General features: G+C 40.2%; 1 protein-coding gene across 1 annotated transcript in view; it reads right to left on the reverse strand.

Annotated features, from left to right (window-relative positions):
• Positions 1–5,957: 5,957 nt before the first annotated feature.
• LOC124253292 overlaps positions 5,958–21,971 on the reverse strand; it is a 28,554-nt gene continuing 12,540 nt past the window's right edge. Inside the window, exons 9-17 of the mRNA XM_046687036.1 lie at positions 20,474–20,602; positions 19,878–20,072; positions 18,052–18,294; positions 14,369–14,560; positions 12,613–12,828; positions 10,447–10,662; positions 7,464–7,566; positions 6,204–6,409; positions 5,958–6,126 (exon numbers count right to left, since the gene is read on the reverse strand). Of these exons, the coding sequence (XP_046542992.1) occupies positions 6,310–6,409; positions 7,464–7,566; positions 10,447–10,662; positions 12,613–12,828; positions 14,369–14,560; positions 18,052–18,294; positions 19,878–20,072; positions 20,474–20,602 (1,394 nt within the window). The 3' untranslated portion in view covers positions 5,958–6,126; positions 6,204–6,309. The remainder of the gene's footprint in view (positions 6,127–6,203; positions 6,410–7,463; positions 7,567–10,446; positions 10,663–12,612; positions 12,829–14,368; positions 14,561–18,051; positions 18,295–19,877; positions 20,073–20,473; positions 20,603–21,971) is intronic.

Raw genomic sequence — 21,971 nt, forward strand, 5'->3', positions numbered from 1 at the left:
TGTTAAAGAATGGGAGTTAGGGTTAACCTTAGAAAAGGTTGCTTCGTGAAAGGAGCCCCTGAACCATATGTGAACACTTCCAGCGGCATGGGTCCACGACCTCAGCTTGCTCTCATTCTATACTGATTGACTACTATCCTCAGTTACATGCAGTTCCTTTAGCTGCAATGGAAACACTCTCACCCCAGCAGGTACATCTATACTCCAGTATGCACAAATCTGAAAATAACTCAGGAATGTCATGATTGGAAATACATATGATTACGACAAGCCTCGGATTCATAAAGCAACGTTAGTGATGTCTGTATGTTAATCTCTTTTCGCTACTACACTACCAACCACTGAGGGTCCTTGGGAGGAGCATTGATTAACAGGAGTGCCAGGTCAGGGAGAGAATCTTCTCTGATATCCCAGAGCATGGGGATACTGATGGTTTAAGCACTGATCTTGGTGAAACAAGGGAACAGACGGAGGGCATACTCAGAGATTGTATGACAACTCAAGTCAAACTTGAATGCAGTGAGGCAATAAGCTTTAAAAAAGCCAATAGACAGACAATACCTTGGTCGAATCAACTTCCACGTACTCTGCAACAACCACACAGTAAATTTCCGACAGAGTACCTGTCCCAAAGTGGAGTTTCAGAAACCTTTATCGGATCCTTAGCAAACGATCGGTGGGCCATATTGGTGTTAAGGGACAGATAAAGTGAAATAGAAGTGATAGTAAATTTCTTGCGATTATTAAGTCAATTCCGGTGGAAACAATATGACATTAGCAGAAAGTATATCTTTACCCGTAATCGGATACCAAGGCAAAAGTATTCCGGATGTAGCCATGCAATAGCGACAAATAGTTTCATTGGCTGACATGTCGGTTGCAGCTGTACTACAATATCTTGTGATGTTCAGTAGCTACACCGATGCATCAGAAATGTTCCATTCTGTTGCGATTTCTGAACATTCTGCTAAAATAGCACAGCAACCGTTGCTGAGATATTTTTATCTTGACATTGTGGGTTATTTCCTAAGCGAGTAGACAACTGTACGTATGTTCAATGCGGTTACTACTACTAAGATTTAAACCTAAATTGTGGGCATGGTAACCAGAAATGAAGAACCAGGAAATACGATTTAAAGATCCGAGACGAAAGCAGGCGGATTGGGCGTGGTAATTGTTATTTCTCCCAATGGGAGAAAATCGATGATACGACACTGAAGCTTTAAACAAATATCACTAGAAGACAACCTTTCCGATGCTACTAAACTGCAAAATATATTACACTCTTAGGATTAGATTTGCAGATAATCTTATCGATACTAAAGCTGCATGTGTTCTGTATTATCATGTCTTGACTACTCGAAAATACAGAAAGGACAGTTTCCTTCAACGGTTTTAATGGCTATGGCACAATACACAAATCATCTGTTTTGGCCCAGACTGATGCCTGTTTCAAGTACAGAGAACAAAAGCAGACAACATGGCATGAATGTGATAAAAAACAAAAACGTTTATTTGTAACGTGGGAACGTTGTGCAATGAATTTCTGGTGTACCCTCCTCCAGTCGTCGTATCCGTTGCACAGGGAACTGTCGCCATTCTTGGTGCAAAGCTGCTTCGAACGCTCGCAAAGTTTGAACAGGTGTTACGCGTACTTGAATCCGTCGCCCGATAAAGTCCCAAATGTGCCTCGGAGGGATCAGGTCTGGACTAATGGCGGGCCACGGAAGGTGAGTCACTGCATTATTCTGAATGAAAGTTGTCACTGCACGAGGACGGTGTGGCCTAGCATTGCCATCCATAAATACAGGTCTTGTAGCAAGAGTGAGTGAGTGAGTATGGTTTTTCGCCGCTTTTAGCAATATTCCAGCAATATCACGGCGGGGGACACCAGAAATGGGCTTCACACATTGTACCCATGTGGGGAATCGAACCCGGGTCTTCGGCGTGACGAGCGAACGCTTTAACCACTAGGCTACCCCACCGCCCCTCTTGTAGCAAGAGGATGAATTTCAAGATGGGACAACAACTGGATGCAGCACTTCCTGCATGTTACGATCACCCTTCAAATTCCGAAGTATTGTCACCATGTCAAGTCTACAGTCATGAGAGACACGTCCCCACACCATGACAACCAAAGGCAACAGTTGGTTGAATGTGTTTGGCTGCAAATGCTGTATTGCTGCAACGTCCATCAGTTACATGAAACAGGAGCCGGCTTTCATCAGATCAATGAATTCTTAGCCAAGTCCGCTTGTTGGTGATGATCGCTCAGTACCGGACGCTCAGAAGAGGACGCTCAGGAGAGGACGTCTGATGACCATTTTAGAGCTGTACCCGACTCTCATTATGCGATTCCGGACTGTATCCCTTGATGCTCGTGACGAATGGCTGTCGTCTTCACGATATGACGCCACCCTGGGTCGCCCAGAAACGTGGGCGATCCTTCAGCTCATTGGTTTCCCTGTATTTTTTGACAACTGTGCAGTGGGCATTCATCTGATGACCAATTGCTTTAAAGGACATACCGGAGTTATGCATACTAATATTTTGCTATCTCTGGCCATGTGATAATCTTCTTCGTAAGACAGCGGCAGAAAAATGATTGAACAATGTAATCCATGCAGATTAAATACCGACTCGTGGAATGTGCACAAACCGCACTTGTGAATATTCCTGGGTTTGCTTCTGGACATGCTTCACACTGTGTGTTTGGGAGACACTTTCAACCAAGTAGACTAGCAATAATTTCTTAAAAGAACACCATTATCATCATTATCGTATCTTTATCGTATCAATTATTTCGTGAGTACGTGTATTTCGATACACATTCTTGTACCCGTTGTCAAGCACATTCCTGCTAAAGAAGTTGTTATCCATACAGTTTGTCTATATTGTACTTCACAGCTTCTAAAATGCCACTCGAAGAAGTAATATGTATCATACGCAAGCTGAACTATAACATAGTTCTGTTAGCGGTCAGCATATTTAGGGTGATTAACCTTTTTTCAGGTGTATAAATTAAAAGAATTTCAATCAGAATAGAAAAAGCATTCTAAACAAGTGATAACATTTTAGACCTGTGTATTTTAGACTTATCATAATGATAAAATCATGAAAATAAACCAAACCAAAACTATACTGTGTCTTCAGCGACCTCACTAAACATTGGATGCTGCACGGAGAACTGGTCTGTTGCACAAAGTGACCGAATATGATAGTATTTGAAAATAAGTTTTTGTTCAGCAATGTACAACGTCAAATCTCCTTCATGCTTAGCTGTCGCATATCATCCTATTTCCACTGTGACACTGGAGCAAGACAAGGAGCAAGACAAGGTGAAAATCTGCCCCCATTACTATTTTCCCATTTAATTAATTATCTCGAGTTCTAACCAAACAAGTATGTGCAGGTGTAAATGTAGAGTATACATAAAAGCGACAAAACGTAAGGAAGACGATGACGAAATTGTGGTATGCTGATGTGCTCAATAATGACCCACTGGAGACACAAAAATCACTCGATGCAATTCATGAATATTTCATACTATAATTGGGATTACAAAGTACAGATTCAAGTACTTTTTGGGGTCTAGTCACACCTGTGATTCGAGGCGGTAGCACACAAAGTCAGCGATATAATCTACTCAGCCACCGAAGCTTCAGCAAAATCAAAGTCTGATAACCGGTAGTGTAGATGAAATACCTTGTGGACAAGTCCCAGTTTCAAAATGTCGAGCAGAATGTATTTTGAGCTAAAGTGTAAAATTAATACGTACCTGGGACGATGAGTTGTCCCATGTTTCTCAGGAAATTTACACTTTACTCTCAGTACTCAGCACTTTACTCTCAGTTCTCAGCACTTTACTCTCAGTACTCAGCACTTTACTCTCAGTACTCAGCACTTTACTCTCAGTACTCAGCACTTTACTCTCAGTACTCAGCACTTTACTCTCAGTACTCAGCACTTTACTCTCAGTACTCAGCACTTTACTCTCAGTACTCAGCACTTTACTCTCAGAAAATGTCAAAATGTCACACGACATGTACGTCAACAGAAATACCATCCACTCATAAAACAGCTGGTGAGAATTGGCCTTCAGCAACCCATGCTTGTCGGAAGATGCTACTAATGGGATCAGTTGACGAGGTCAATGCATGTCATCGTATCCTAATTACGAAGATATATGCTCATGATGTCAATCACTTGATTAACTCCCGTCATGCAGCTGGAATGTTGCGGCTTTAAAAAACAATCAAACACACAAACACAAACAAAAATCACATGACTTTACCAATTCTTCAGTTTGTATGACAGCATTGTCCTTTGCGTAATGGGGAATACATATATACATTTCCCTACTTTTAACTTTTTAAAACTGTGCGAATAATGACTGGAGATTCTCCCTCGCCATTGTTCTTGGCTTAATGTCCACCTTGTTGTGCGTGTATTTATCAGATCCATGTTTGATTTGTTTAATATATGAACAGCAGACGGCTGATCCAACAGATTACCCGTGTTTCCCATCAAACAACATTCACGCTTTATCTTGCCAGACCTAAAATCAGGTATACAAAGGCATATCGACACGACGCTACCACGAGGAACTAATGTATTCATCGTGTATTCAAGTGAGCTATGTTACCCAAGAACATACAGTAAATGCTAACAGAATTGGTAAATTTTATTAACAAATGTGTACATGTGATCGGATATCAAATAAAAACATCACATTCGAGCAACAAACTTGGAATTGCGTCTCGTGAGCGGGAATACGTTGTATGATGACAGCCTTTTTCATTGCGAAGCTTTTTTTTGACTATGATGTTCAGAAGTCGAAATAATATAGAACCCCTGAGAATTAATATTATCTTAAAGGTCACATGCAACCAAAAAATCAAACATAATTAAAACACAATTATCACTTCTTCATGACATATAATATGCATTGCTGATTATGAAAAAACAAATAAACAAAATTATAAGCGTATAATCGCAAATCAAAAGTGCAATATTTTGTACTTGGGTTTACCTCCCTCGAAACGAAGCAGCCGGGATACCGAACCCAGTCAGAGCGGGTGGGTGTGCACTCAAGTGTAACGGCTGGTTCATTAGCAGATGCCGCCTTCACGGCTGATTGTGTGTGTATATATAGAGATGTTGGGTTTTGTAAATACATGCTCATTTTTTTGTGTATAACATTTTGCAATCAACAGACATCATAACATGTCATGTGTTCAAGTATCACACCTGCCTGTCTGTGTAATTACATAATGTGACAGAGACCGAACTCGGGCCATAAATCAATGCGTTTTGTTTATGGTGTATAGCCTGACTGGTGTTAAGTTCAAATTGCATGTGGTCAGTGATCGCAGTTGTGTATTGAATATTGTCATTAGCAGACAGGCAGGCAGACACACAGGTGTCAATAAAACAAGACATTGAGTTTTGTCTGTGACAGCGACATATCTATATCACAGTTAGAAATTGTGTCAACGCTAAATAATGACATTGCTTTTAAGTATCGAACTGAGAAAGTGACTCGGTAAGAAGAACGTGTGGTGAAATAGACAAATGAAATTATATAAACAGTTTATTTACTGTCATAACATATAAAAAAGCTCGCGCCTGTGAGATATCAACAAAACATTATGAAAATAGCTCACACCAAAGCCTTCACCGAGTATTCACCAGACAGCCCGCTTCCAAGTTGCGCGTACCTATTTCACTGCGCACATGCTATGAGCGCAGCCCAGCTGTTGAAACCCGTATTCCCCAGAAAAGTCTGGGGAAAATTAGTGAAACGTTTGAACTCCGATTTCGCGCGTTTTTTTTCATCGCGTTATTTTTCAACTTTATAAGTTGAATTTGCATTTTTGACGCTTTGTTTCGGTAAGTCCATACCGAAAGGTATCAGAATCTGCAAAGTTGTGTTTTACGTTGCATGTGACCTTTAACAAATTAATGTTTGTACTGTTTAACATATGAAAGAAGTTCAATTACATTTAAGACGGCAATTACTGACTGTTACAATAAGCCTTACATATGATTATAACTACAGAATTATAGTAGTTTATGGACTGAAGTAGTTTGTGTATTCCTCTACCATTATATAACCCTGGTATGGATCGCCTTCAGCTTGTCGCAGAATGACAGTAGTAAATCACGAATGTGAAACAGCAGTACGTCAATAGGTCCATATGAAGTATCGCTTTGTTCCTTGTGCTCATGCGTTTCATGCCAGAGGTTTCCCCCCAGGATGCAGTCTTCTGGGAAGAGTCATTTTTTATAGAGTGAGCGTCATGGCAATTAAGTATAACTTTGGTTCTGATAAGCTGGATTTTCTAGGCCTCTTGTACGATGTTGTAGCTCGTATACTTCTCTTTCTTCATTTCGTGAACGGCGTTTCCTGAAGCAGAATGATACATTCAATGAGATATAGGCTTGATCCTTTGTTGTTTAGACCACTTTCAACAACATTCCAGGTGTACGATAGCAAAATCATCAATTGCTTGACATAAAGACCGTCCATCCACCCCATTAAGACCGTCCATCCACCCCATTAAGACTGTCCATCCACCCCATTGGAATACGAAGACATGCAATCAACCGAGTCGATTAACCTCACCAACCCATCCCTATACTCGCCTCTTACGACTGGAAAAGAGTTCTTGGGTCCTATATTCTAACCCAGAATCTCCGCGGAGTAACACTCTTATAGGCGCTTACTCATTCCTAACATGCATGGCCATCATTTGGTCCCTCTGTGATATCGTTTGTATAACATTCAGTGTTTCTACAATGGATATTATATCGTAAAGAACCAGTTGACAATTGTTTAGAAGTACTTGTAGATCAAACTGTACTTTGGCGTTAAATGTTTGATATACTGTATGTACTGCAAGTATGAACCAAATGGGAACCAAATGTGACCAGCTAGGTAACAACCGTTTCTGATGCACAATTACACCTATATACAGTATCCATTCCGAGGTTCGGTTAAAAGTAAACATTTTGTTTTAGTGTTTAGGTATTCTATTAACCTTATTTTCCAACATGAAAATAGCTGAATTTATTCAACTGTACACTTTAGGCACATAAATGTAGCCGTCTGTACATGATGATTTCCTGGTCAGTTAGAGCTAGGAATTTAGGATTAGTGTACAAATGTACGTTAAGTCTGAATTGGTTCAAACGATCCATCATTATTTGCTTATTCGTGCCTGAACCATTACAAACTGTTCCTGTCCCCTGTACGGAGTACATATCAAAACGCATGTCTGAGGGATAAACTGTAAAATGTGGATTGACTATAACATCTTTGAGCTGAATTCCTTCCACAGTATGAACCAAGCTTTTGCAACCAAGCCTTTCTTGTAAAAAGTCAAAGAAAGTTTTGTGTGCATGAAAAGCTTCGTTGGATGTCCCGGACATCGGTGATAGATGGTACTGAGGGTACTTACAGGTACAGATGTAGAAATATTGCGCTGACGGTGATGAGGGCAACAACTACAACACCGGTCACTGTCCCCGCCACCACCGACGATGATGTATCTGGTGATTCACCTGGAACCATGTCAACATATTCACAGATACATTACAAACATGTCCGCACTGTTTGTCACCTCATCAAAATCCAACATGCTCACATACCACTTCTTGCTGGTATCAACAAGGAGACAATCGAAAACAAAACAAACATCGGATGCAAGAGAATACAATGCCAATGGGAGCTGAGTTAATATGATGGTTACTGAGGTTGCTAGCGAAACTCTTGTCTGAAATATTACCTGACAACTTGTCACATTGCATACACACATTGAATTGGGAAATTCTGCTTGCCATCATTGACAGTTCCAGTAAATACAAGTAGTCTCTGTGTTCGTAGTCAGTTCTCCACATGCCACCACGAGCCATTCTATGTCAACGGTTTGTGTACAAACAGAATGACTTCAACAATAAAATCTGGACACGATGTATTTTAAAATTATAATGGGGGTGTCCTTAAAAACAGCCCCCGTCTAAATATAAATCAAGCAATCCAAATCTTTGCATGTTGGAAGTCATCCAATACTATACTGAAAATATTTTATATGATATTATCTGAGGGCATACCATTATCCAACAGGTACCAAATGACAGATCGTTTTCTGCATTTTTTAAAGAAATATTATAACCCAATGTGTTGTGATGACTAATATCTCGTTAACCACATTACCCACATATGTGGAAGTTTGGATATAGCTTTGCTAATGATTCCTTCAAAGTAAAATGGAAGCTTTTCAAATATTGGACATCGATAATATAGTTAGGTTGACTACTGTTTGAACGGCCCTCGTATTGTCTTTTCCATGGCACATCAAATAATGCACAGTTACTTTATTTCAGTAGTATATTTAGGGGCATATTCCACCACAATATGCTTTGTTTAGTTCATACTTGTGAAGGATGTGAAATGGAGTTCTATGACAGAATTAAAGAATGGCATTATGTGATAAAGAGGCGTATTATCCTTGAGGATGTTGAAAGGTGTACATCAGGATCACACATCTACTTAGCCAACCTTGCTCAGCACACCCTACAGCACACCCTACAGCACACCCTACAGCACACTCGCGTGGTAAGGTGTATGTAATTACATACATATACAACTGTGTCTCATCATATGAAAGTTAAAATACCTTTAAGTTTTCTAGTTTTGCTGGTATAACACATTTTGCAATATTTGCGTTGATGTAACATTTAAAGAGCATATTAGAAACATGTTTCAAACGATTCACATTTTGATTCACTTGATTTCCCAGTGACATTTCCTCAATTATTACTTATGTACTTCTTTCCGACACAATCATAAGATTAATTGTGGATACATCATTTCTGATCTATCGCCTAAATAAGGTTTATATCAGTGACTGTTATCATTAAAACAAATACCCATGTGAGCACAGTAGTTCTTGTGTTAATGATTAGAAATTGACAGTTGGTGAGTTAGGGCGGCTCCGAATTTGGGTCCAGGGTGCCTTTTCTCGAAAGTGTCTCAGCTAAAACAGATCCTAACTAGTTAGGACATGAGTTAGGACATCCTACCGTTAGGATAAGACCCATTCTCGAAACGATCCTATGTCTGTCCTAGCTTGAGCTACCGATCCTAGCTAGGATAGCGAGCTCTTCAGTAGGTGAGATAGAAAACATTCATTAAGTTGGGGATTCCCCTAAATATTACCCATGATTCATTCCATAAAAACACACATACAGTGAATAAAGGGCAACTACAATCTCATTTACACGATAAATGGTAAGACTAGAAATCGCAGTAAAAAGCTTGAAAGCGGTGAAATTCAGCTTTTGGTGCACTTAGTAGATCTAGGAGAAATAATATTTGATTATAGTTATAATTAAAATACACATCTTGTATCCAGAGTAAATTAGTACTTGAATAGATTTAAAATATTTAATGAGATTTTTTAATATCTATTTGTTAGAATTACCTTACTTCCAGAAAAAAGTATTGTTATATGTTAATATGTTGGATATTTTCATCACACTATAGTAGTTTTGAAGTTTTTGAAAATTCATTTATTTGACAAGGAGATAACATTTCAGTTTCAGAGTTTGAAAGTCTGCCAAAAAAGCAATAAGATATGTGCAAAAAATATTTTCCGTTTTTATGAACTCTCATTATGCGTCATCTCACAAACAGAAAATTCACCTAGGAAATAAAAAGGAGTTACTTCCGCTATCAAATTGGCCTTGACATTGACATTTCACGGCAACGTGACAGTAAAGAGCAATGTTGTGTTTGAAAAGGCCGAGAATAGGTAAGAATTGAACAAATCTCTTTGTAGATCTAAATAATATGTGCATTGCAACAAGTGTGTCTATTCATTACCTATACATTGATAATATATACACAAAAAACTCTTCTTAACTCATCAAAACTGTGTGCTGTTGTAATTTCAAATGTAATTTAGGTGAGTTATTTTGTTTGACAACGTCAAAATTGTCGAACGAACAAGAACCACACCATGTTGACTTCCACTAAGATAGGACAAGTCAGACCCTATCCTTGTATTTGTCCTAAGTTAGGATATCCTAGCGCTAGGATACTTTTCGAGAATAAGGTAGGACACCTATCCCAGACCCTAGGATGAAAGTTAAGATGTCCTACGGCTAGGATCCTTTCGAGAATAGGGGCCCAGGTCAGCTGGATGTTCTGTCAGCTTAGAGCTGTAAACAAGGAGAATTTGATCTGTCATTTGACACTCGGGTTCGATTCTCCTATCCTGGGTGGGTGGGTGGGTGGGTGGGTGGGTGGGTGGGTGGAGTGAGTGGTGAGTGAGTGAGTGAGTGAGTGGGTGGGTGGGTGGGTGGAGTGAGTGATTGAGTGAGTGAGTGAGTGAGTGAGATAAGGCCATGAACAAGCTTCTATCTCTCTCTAGGTGTTACCTAATGCATTTGAAGACAGGCACGCCAGTACGTTAGCATAGGGAGTCCATTCCCCGGCGGGGCTGCAGGTCAGGGTTTTAGTGGACAGTGGTTGATATCCCTCTTCACATGACAGTGTGCAGCGAGTGCCAGGTAGAAGGTCGGATCCGACACAAACACTTGGTAGAATGGTGCCATGACTTGGATTTACCAAGAAGGGACATACTAGTAGCTGTCCTGTAAAAGAGATTTATGGTTCTCTTGATAAAGTCATTCCATTCCACCGGAACCGATTTCGACAGACAGGTAACTGGTGTTATTTTGACCCTCTATAGCGTCTGGTGATAGATGTCTTCGGTACAATTAGAAGGATAAAGTTCGTCTCTTTGGAACTGAAGTTCGGATGACGTTCAAGGACTTAAACGGTTCAACGATATATGAGTACTTACACAAGGCCTAGCTTGGTTTCTCAATAGTAACATCATTTTAGTCTGGACCAAGCAAGCCTGCGATCACTGATATGACAAGCGAAGGGGTACAGCATTCAACGCTAGTACATTTCAGTATAAGTCTGATTTTCCTTTACACGTTAAGAAAGTTCGATGTCGATATGTAGCTCAAATAGTCTATACAAGAGAAATGTCGACCATGGCTACTCTTGAGCACACATTACGATTCTTGTACGATTTATTCATCTTCTGATATAGTTAGTAAATAGAATACCTCCAAGATGCCTTGCAGCGTGTACGTGGTGGAAAGACAACCCAGAAAAGTAACTCATGTGCTTAAAATAAGTCGTCCATTTTGCATCTTGTATATAATAAATAATAACCCAGCATAAACTGACTGTGTATAACAATGCCGGTAATAATCCAGCATAAACTGACTGTGTGTGACAGTGCCGGTAATAACCCAGCATAAACTGACTGTGTATGACAATGCCGGTAATAACCCAGCATAAACTTACTGTGTGTGACAATGCCAGTAATAACCCAGCATAAACTTACGGTGTATGACAGTGCCGGTAATAACCCAGCATAAACTGACTGTGTGTGACAATGCCGGTAATAACCCAGCATAAACTGACTGTGTGTGACAATGCCTGTAATAACCCAGCATAACTTACTGTGTATGACAGTGCCGGTAATAACCCAGCATAAACTGACTGTGTGTGACAATGCCGGTAATAACCCAGCATAAACTGACTGTGTGTGACAATGCCTGTAATAACCCAGCATAAACTGACTGTGTGTGACAGTGCCGGTAATAACCCAGCATAAACTGACTGTGTGTGACAATGCCGGTAATAACCCAGCATAAACTGACTGTGTGTGACAGTGCCGGTAATAACCCAGCATAAACTGACTGTGTGTGACAATGCCGGTAATAACCCAGCATAAACTGACTGTGTGTGACAATGCCGGTAATAACCCAGCATAAACTTACCGTGTGTGACAGTGCCGGTAATAACCCAGCATAAACTGACTGTGTGTGACAGTGCCTGTAATAACCCAGCATAAACTGACTGTGTGTGACAATGCCGGTAATAACCCAGCATAAACTGACTGTGTGTGACAATGCCGGTAATAACCCAGCATAAACTTACTGTGTGTGACAGTGCCGGTAATAACCCAGCATAAACTGACTGTGCGTGACAATGCCGGTAATAACCCAGCATAAACTGACTGTGTGTGACAGTGCCGGTAATAACCCAGCATAAACTGACTGTGTGTGACAATGCCGGTAAAACCCAGCATAAACTGACTGTGTGTGACAGTGCCGGTAATAACCCAGCATAAACTGACTGTGTGTGACAATGCCAGTAATAACCCAGCATAAACTGACTGTGTGTGACAATGCCGGTAATAACCCAGCATAAACTGACTGTGTGTGACAGTGCCGGTAATAACCCAGCATAAACTGATTGTGTGTGACAATGCCAGTAATAACCCGGTAATAACCCAGCATAAACTGACTGTGTGTGACAATGCCTGTAATAACCCAGCATAAACTGACTGTGTGTGACAATGCCAGTAATAACCCGGTAATAACCCAGCATAAACTGACTGTGTGTGACAATGCCTGTAATAACCCAGCATAAACTGACTGTGTATGACAATGCCTGTAATAACCCAGCATAAACTGACTGTGTGTGACAGTGCCGGTAATAACCCAGCATAAACTTACTGTGTGTGACTGTGCCGGTTCCAGTGACATTTGTCTTGGTGCAGACTAGCTGTTGTCCAGACCAAGTACCTTCTTCACAACGCCTGATTGTCGTACCACTGAGAGGCGTGTAGCCAACGTTACACGACTGTTCACAGAGCTCCTGATAACTGTAAGGCGTTTCACAGCTCTGCAATCTACCGTGGAGTGGAGTCGGTGGTGCTGGGCAGGTGATAGCTATAAGAAGATATTTTTCCATGACAATAAAGTGTATAATGTTTGTGGAAATACAGCTATTGGGAACAAACATTAGACGTCTGGTAAAAGATGACGTTTATGTAAACAACGATGTCGCTGTTAACAACAGAAGGTGATTTTCAGTACATGCATTAGCCTTGCCCCAAGGCTGTACTGAAGCCCATGGATATAAAGTAATTGTGTCCTTTAAAGAGGCAAGGACGCCAGTCTCTGAGGGGTATATATACTTTGTAGAAATTAACATTCAAACTGTTAATTATATCTTAGAGACTTGTGCAAGTCTATGCATGCACATGTATCTTTATAACTATATTTTCTGATCGACATATGCAAACATAACATAAAGATATATAAATTATGCAAGTACTGAAAATACATACCTCGTGAAGATACAATATATTTTCTGACATATGCAAACATAAACATATCTATGTATGTACTGAAAATATATACCTCGTGAAGAATACAATACATGTTCATATGAAAACACAACCTAAACATGGGAATGACCGGCATAAAAGATCTCCTGGATTTCAAGGCGCTGGCAACCTTCATGGTAGGATAGAGCAAGTAAGTCGATCTCCTGCTGCTTATAGAGGCCCACACTGACTTCCACGGGGCCACACACTGACTCAGAGTTGCTCTGTCGCTGGACCAAAGCGCACAACATGAACTCGCACATACAACACCATGGAACTTCCAAGGTCTCTTCGCACATTCATCTCTTTGCATCTTCTGTCAGGCCAGAAAATCAGCATGAACGTATATTTGGGCATCCATCCAGCTAAACCCACCCTTGCACCCATCCTCCCTTCTATCATCCATCCACACGCACACCCTTCCTTTCTTCCATCCATCCATCCACACACACACCCTCCCTTCCATCCATCCATCCACACACCAACACACACCATTCCTTCTTTCCATCATCCACCCACCGACCCATCCATCCATCCACACACACTCCCTTCCTTCCATCCACACACACACCCTTCCTTCCTTTCACCCATCCATCCACACACCCATCCTTCCTTCCTTCATTCCATCCATCTATCAATCCACACACACACACACCCTTCCTTCCATCCACACACACACCTTCCTTCGTTTCTTCCATCCACACACACACACCCTTCCTTCTCTTCTTCCATCCATTCATCCATCCATCAACCCACCCACCGACCCACCTATCCAGCCATCCACCCACCCACCTATCCATCCATCCTGCTGTGTGGCAATAATTCTCGTGCTTTACATCGTTCCTGTTAAGCTTTAGTAGAGGTCAGCGGTGTACTGGTTACAATTAAATTAAAAATAAATTTAAAAAAAATAGAACCCATTTCAATAAACTGTTCTTTAAACAGGCAATATATGTGTGAGATTAGTTTATTGTGTTCAGAAATCACTAGCATACTAGTTTATTATATGGAATTTGTGTGCTTGGAAATAGTTTCAACAGTTCCTGTTTTAAGACAGATTTATTAGACAGACATTATCATGGATTGATATCATTAGATACCTGTGCAAGTGGTACCATTCATTGTCCAATGAGCTGCGCCAGCACTATCGACGTCACATGTTACGTTACGTCGACCAGACAGAGCGAAACCTCGGCGACAGTTAATGTGGCAGTTGGACCCATAGAAAGACCTGCAGATGGTTGAATCAATATATCCATTTGCAGGGGGCTTGGGGTCGGAGCAAGTCAACACTACAAACAACAAACAAAGTACATTCAAAGTACAGGAAATAAAGGAAAGAAGCATGGTTTGTAATATATACTCTCCCATAAAAGAAACATAATGGTGTATGTTCACGAATTTGATCTGCTAAGTGAGATAACACCTGTAATTCTGGATCAGTTACAGCCAAAATTCACTGTTAACACGTATAGCTTATAAAAAGTTCATTAACTGAAGGCCCCCGTTCCTGGTTGGGCGTTGTCTTCAATATCTGTTGTGGACACCAGGAGCCAAAACTTCTCTGCACCGTCACGACATGGACTGGATAAGTCTTTAAATTCGATCTTGTTGGATTCTGGTCCATTCCCCTTGCAATGCCTGCGACAGTTGATCTAACTGGTTTACGTACGCTTCGACCGTGGTCATCCCACAAATGCTCGATGGGATTGAAGTTTGGCGATTTGAAAGGCCAAGGTCTTCACAAGAAGCACTGTGATGTTCTCATCCTGAAGATACTGAATAGTGGCATGTGCTGTGTGAGGCCTGGCTTTCTCTTGCTGGAACAACTCCTGGCGGCCAGTGATCGGAACCATGCGAATCCTTAAGATTTCGTCTTTGTACCGAATAGCAGTTAAATTGCCCTGAAGGCGCGCAAAGTTAGCTTTCTGCGTGTAGGATATGGCTCCCCACATCACGACACTCATAGCATCATATCAATCAACCTGGGCGACACAATTCTGAAATATTGCCGAGTGCGGCGTAAAACTAAAGTCACTCAATTCAATTCAATTAAAGTGTGTACAGTCACATAATATTTGAAACAGATTGTCTATTGTTGAACCTATGATAGATGTATGTTGATAGATGTTTAACACTTTGTAGATTTGGTGCTTTCAACAATAACTTTAATTTATATTCACAACGATTGATGCTATTAAAACGCGAGAGTTGGGGAATCAGCTCGCTTGGCAAGAGGTTTAACCATACCAACCCACACACAACACAACACATGAGTAAATAAACAAGGATCTAGGAGTTATTTTACACAATCAGTCAATAATAGTATGGTTTATAATTAATTATTAGAACATGTTAACAATGCAATAATCTATCAAAGTACATAAACACCACATGTAGATTCGTTACACCTATTACATTAATCATGATACACATTCAAAAGTATACAACGTAATGTAATTGTTCAATACTCTACACTTTAACCCAGCGGGCGTTCACACAATCTACATTCTGTAACACATCAACCCAGCGGGCGTTCATACAAACTACATTCTGTAACAGTCACACAACAGCATAGTATTCACGACGTAATACAATAGTACATATCTTTTAACCTTTGTGTTACAATAGTTAAAATGCCCGACACACTCTATATATTCTATAATAGTCACAAAACTGCGTAGTGTTTATCAGTATTAAATAAACAATCCTAAACAGTAATACAGAATATATGATACATATAATAAGGGATGCCTCGTTCCACATCAACCTGAAGGTAGTGCCATGGTTAACAAATAGTAAAGAGATGACCAATAGATTAAAGTTAACATAGAATAGCAATGGTAAAGATTTATCAAACTAGAAGAAAGTAGAGTTACATACTGGAGTGAATTTACTAGACAGTCACCCCATGAATTGTGACTGTTGCCCGTATTATATACCTGTTCACGCTGTCGCAGATAATCGCGTTACAGATAAAACTTACGATAACGTTGGTATTGTCAACTCGAGATTATGTCATTTAGTTGGACCGAAGCATCGATGGCCAGTCGCGAGTATGCCACGTAGGTATATGTGGCACGGGATTTGACCATGGGATATAAATATACAATACAGATAAACGTACTGCACCTTGGTTCTATTAGCTTAAGGGATACTGGTCCCGGATTATGTCCGATGTACGTTATCAATGTGACCCTTCACGGGTTTAAGATTGAGGAACGTGGTCAGTTAGTCTGTAATATTTCCAGTTTTCAATAACACATATCATTATACAATATTGGTAAAACTTTGTCCAGTTTTTCCGTGTTAATAGTATCCCCCTGTTCTTTTAAAATTTCGTCCCGAAATTTGTATACACAAAATGACATCATACATATTTACATTTCGAGTGATGGGTAGATTGTGATACCTAAACAACTGGTCCCGCCTACCCGGATGGCGGACAGGTGTTAGTCCAATTATCCTAATGGTGTTAGATTAGATATACAGGAACCTACTAGTAAATACATAAATCGAATTGTCAACATCGGCGCAACATAAGATAACAATAATAAGTATCTGACATGCATGTAAACACAAAACACAGGTGAGCGGAAATTCCAGCTGTTGATAAAATACAGGTGACTGATAAGTACACATATGACATATAGGAACAAAAACAACGTGTGAAATGCGTCGTCATTTGCATAATTATGAATGCAATATGTTCATGAAAACAGTAAGATGCTTGAAGCTGGGAGTCTTATATTGTGAGCCTAGACTCAGAAGGCTAGCAGAAATTGTGATCTGCTCTAAACAAAGTAAGAGCATGGAGGGAAGGGAACTTAACCAACTTCAAAAGCCTAAACTGACATATAATGAAAAATTCATTCAAATGAGCTTGGCACGACTATACTTCTAAAATCGTATATTGTGAGTCAGGAACACCGAAGATAGTTATTTCCGCCGGTATCATAGTTAAGAGGTAGCGAAACGAAGTAGTACGATACAGACTGGGTATACAGTCTCCACTAATTAGCGCGGTGAATATGCCTTGCAATGGGTCTCCATTACTTATGTATATTTGTACAATAGCTGTTATGATAGAGAACGATTATATCATATCTTTCACAATGAGTACTTATAAATTTGATGCTCACATGTTCAAAAAGGACGATATGAAAATGTAAGCAGGAAATCATAGGGTATTGAATAACTTATGGAAAGCTTTCATCTATAGTGACGGCTATAGACCTACAAAGTATGAGAAAAATTCTTGAAACCGGGAGTCTGGTTTGTATGGGAAAACTCGGATCCCGCAGATAACCTTGATCTGCACTAATGCGTAGGGTATAACCAGATCGTACCGTAGAGTAAGAACCTATTTTAACAACTTAATCTGATAAAGATGCATGTCTGATAACATCACATATATTGCAATACATACTCAATATATATAAAAACATGACAAACGTGAACACCACAAAACAGTGACCGGATAAGGACAACATACCTGACATAACAAGAATCTTTGAAAAGCGATATACACATGCACACAGTACACGGTGAGAGTCAGAACCAAAGTTCACAGATATTGTCAAACACTTCGGCAGAAACTTGTTCTCACCTGTGACTGTTATCCTGAAGACACAAGTACTGCTAATGCCCGAGACATATATTCTCACCTGTGACTGTTATCCTGAAGACACAAGTACTGCTAATGCCCGAGACATATATTCTCACCTGTGACTGTTATCCTGAAGACACAAGTACTGCTAATGCCCGAGACATATATTCTCACCTGTGACTGTTATCCTGAAGACACAAGTACTGCTAATGCCCGAAACATCAACTGCCCTCACTGTGACGGTGTATTCTCCATCACCTAGGTTAACTGGTGGCGTCTGACTCTGAAATATGCTCACACTCTCGCCAGTGTTATCGGTTGCTGTTGGATGCGTCCAGTTGACTGTTGCTGTTTCATATCCTTGAGGTGCTCTTACATCTACGTTCTGTGGGCAAGTGATGTTAGGACCTTGTGTGTCTGATAATAACAACGCATCATGTCATATGAAATATAACGTCTTGGCTCATTCTAACGTCTGCATAATGATGTGATTTTCTATGTTGAAAGAGGAAATGAATTATCTAGACAACAGCAATTTCATATACGGCAATATCGATGTTTCGGCATGGATCCAGGTGCCTTTGTCAGACATGAACGACTGAAGCGACCATAACACAAAACTATATATGATTGTGAATGTTCATATATGAGAGAGGTGGACATGTGACAAGGTAATGCTAATACAAGCGTTACGCACAATTAAGTGAAAGTAGAAAATCTCCTACAAGGGCCACCGTATTGACGTAGTGTCTTCTAACGTAGGTCGGTGGCTAACAATGAGTTACATGAGTGAGTGTGTGTTCGCCTTGTCCAGACTCGATGATGCCATCATGACAATTATGACATAACTTGTATATTGGTGTGAACCCACTTCATAAATGCAGGACTTTTCTTTACAAGTGATTTTATGTTTTTTGTACCCTTCTGGGTTTAATATATGATTTTCACTGTTGTAATAACACCTTGGTTCTTGTGTCCAAACTACTTAACCACCAACATTCCGAGTCGATAGCACACGTGTCGCCCTAACTAAGTGGACAAAACGGATACCTAAATCATTGACTGCTTGGGAATCATCTAATGGAGGGTGCTATCGGTGCAATAAAGCAATCTGATAAACTTGGTATCCAAATCTGATAACTATGCAAATTATGTCAATCCACGAACTACTTTCTCAAAACTCCATACATGCCATGCGAATCCTAAAACGTTTTAACATTTCATTGATGACGTCGTCGCGAGTTTACACTGCCTGGACGAGTTTGTAAACAAACATGGCTGCCCCCATTATCAAAATTGGCGATTCTGTAAGAATTGATGACAGACGTTCTGGAGTCGTTACTGCAGTAATTGACTTTGGAAAACATGAAACGGAGAACTTCGTTTAAAGTGAAGGTACGAATTATGAGGCATGAGTGACAGGCTATCGTCTAAGTCAGGTATCAACCAAGGATTTGGATCTATCGATCACAACAAAGAAGACGAAAAATCGATTCCGTCAGGTATCAGAAACTGATATTGTTGAGGTGATTATCCCAATGAAAATAGAAACACTACCAAGAAAAGTCTCGCTTAATACACTTTTTATTCCTAATATATGATATTAATGATAGGGAAACACACTCGGTTAATAATCTCTATTTATTACACGGAGGGTGGTTGGGATATTGGTGACGTTAAGTGGAGTCAAAGGTCTCGGCGACGCAAACATGGAACTCAGTTTGTTTAACGCGCCTATTTCTGACACTTATATCATCGAACACTATGATACTCGCATTATTGAAGACATCAAACTCTGGCACTCGCATTACTGAACTTTGATATCCATGGTGTCGACGCTATTGGTAACATTTCTATATGTACACATCTACCACTGAATAGTATAGGTCAGATCTATGTTTTACACTCAACATATGGAACACATTGATCTGTGACACCCAATATTTTAGTACTGGTGTTCTGGTTATTGAACATTTTGGATATATATTTCAGTGTCTCACCCTGACATAAAAGTGGAGCTCCCAGGTTGTTCCACTGCCCATTGCTCATACACTGTAGGTTTGACTGACCAGTGAGAGAGAAGCCTGGCATGCAGGTGACTGTGCAGTATTTCCCCACCGGAGCTTCTACCTCTGTGCAGTTGCGTGGGGATACAGATCCATACTTCGGAGAGAAGAGTGCCGGGCAGGGCTTTGCTGAACAAAATACACGATAATCAGCATGAAAACATAGTTACACAGAAAATGACTCTCAAAGTACAATGTTCATGATATCACAAAAAAACACGGTTTTACAGGACAGTTAGTGCCATACAAGAATGGTCAGATGTTCGGACCCACCATCCTGCTCGTGGGTTTTATAAAAGTGTAAACGTCCAAGAAATCGTTTACCACAATAGGCTGATAGGTCGTGATGATACAGTCACGGCGGTACCTCACTCACCCACTCAAACTAACACAACAGATTATAACAGAGCTACTTAATCTCATTTATGTGAGATTAGATTTCATGGTCCCGCATCACACACAGGCCTTCAAACATTTTCCTATAGAAATTAAACCTTTTGAATGAACTTCCTTCACTGAGAACAACTCACTTATGCCACAGGTGAGTCCATCTGGCTGAAGGGTGAGGCCGGCTGGACAAACACAATAAAACCCGTTGCCAGGATTAGGCAAACAGATATGGCTGCACCCACCTCGCCCATTGCTGCACGCATTAGTACCTGAATTAATGAAATACAAACGGGTCATTATCGCAAGTGGTTGTATACAAGAACCTTCCCGCAGTAGTTATAATACTCTCCTAACCAGTTATGTTCAATAATTAATGCAACGTATTGAGGGTAAATCAAATGATGAACTTCTCAAGTAGGAAACATTAATGTGAATATATTACAAGTGATTTCCTGACGTGATTGGCGGATATTTGATTGGGTCATATCGGAATATCACATTCTTACATGTAACTGTCATATCGTCATATCTCACCCTTAAATATTACTGGCGTACCTGAACATTTCACCCTTACATGTAACTGGCATATCGGAACATCTCACCCTTACATGTAACTGGCATATCGTCATATCTCACCCTTACATGTAACTGGCATATCGTCATATCTCACCCTTACGTGTAACTGGCATATCGGAATATCTCACCCTTACATATAACTGGCATATCGGAATATCTCACCCTTACATGTAACTGGCATATCATCATATCTCACCCTTATATGTAACTGGCATATCGTCATATCTCACACTGACATGTAACTGGCATATCGGAATATCTCACCCTTATATCTAACTGGCATATCGTCATATCTCACCCTTACATGTAACTGGCATATGGTCATATCTCACCCTTACATGTAACTGGGATATGGTCATATCTCACCTTTATATGTAACTGGCATATCGGAACATCTCACCCTTACATGTAACTGGCATATGGTCATATCTCACCCTTATATGTAACTGGGATATCGTCATATCTCACCCTTACGTGTAACTGGCATATCGGAATATCTCACCCTTATATGTAACTGGCATATCGGAATATCTCACCCTTACATGTAACTGGCATATCATCATATCTCACTCTTATATGTAACTGGCATATCGTCATATCTCTCACTTATATGTAACTGGCATATCGTCATATCTCACCCTTACATGTAACTGACATATCGGAATATCTCACCCTTACATGTAACTGGCATATCGTCATATCTCACCCTTATATGTAACTGGCATATGGTCATATCTTACCCTTACATGTAACTGGTATATCGTCATATCTCACCCTTACATGTAACTGGGATATGGTCATATCTCACCCTTATATGTAACTGGCATATCGGAACATCTCACCCTTACATGTAACTGGCATATCGGAATATCTCACCCTTATATGTAACTGGCATATCGTCATATCTCACCCTTATATGTAACTGGCATATCGGAATATCTCACCCTTACATGTAACTGGGATATGGTCATATCTCACCCTTATATGTAACTGGCATATCGTCATATCTCACCCTTACATGTAACTGGCATATCGGAATATCTCACCCTTATATGTAACTGG

This window comes from Haliotis rubra, unplaced genomic scaffold, assembly GCF_003918875.1.
Source record: "Haliotis rubra isolate DU_JTF1 unplaced genomic scaffold, ASM391887v1 Scf538, whole genome shotgun sequence".
Classification (NCBI taxonomy): domain Eukaryota; kingdom Metazoa; phylum Mollusca; class Gastropoda; order Lepetellida; family Haliotidae; genus Haliotis; species Haliotis rubra.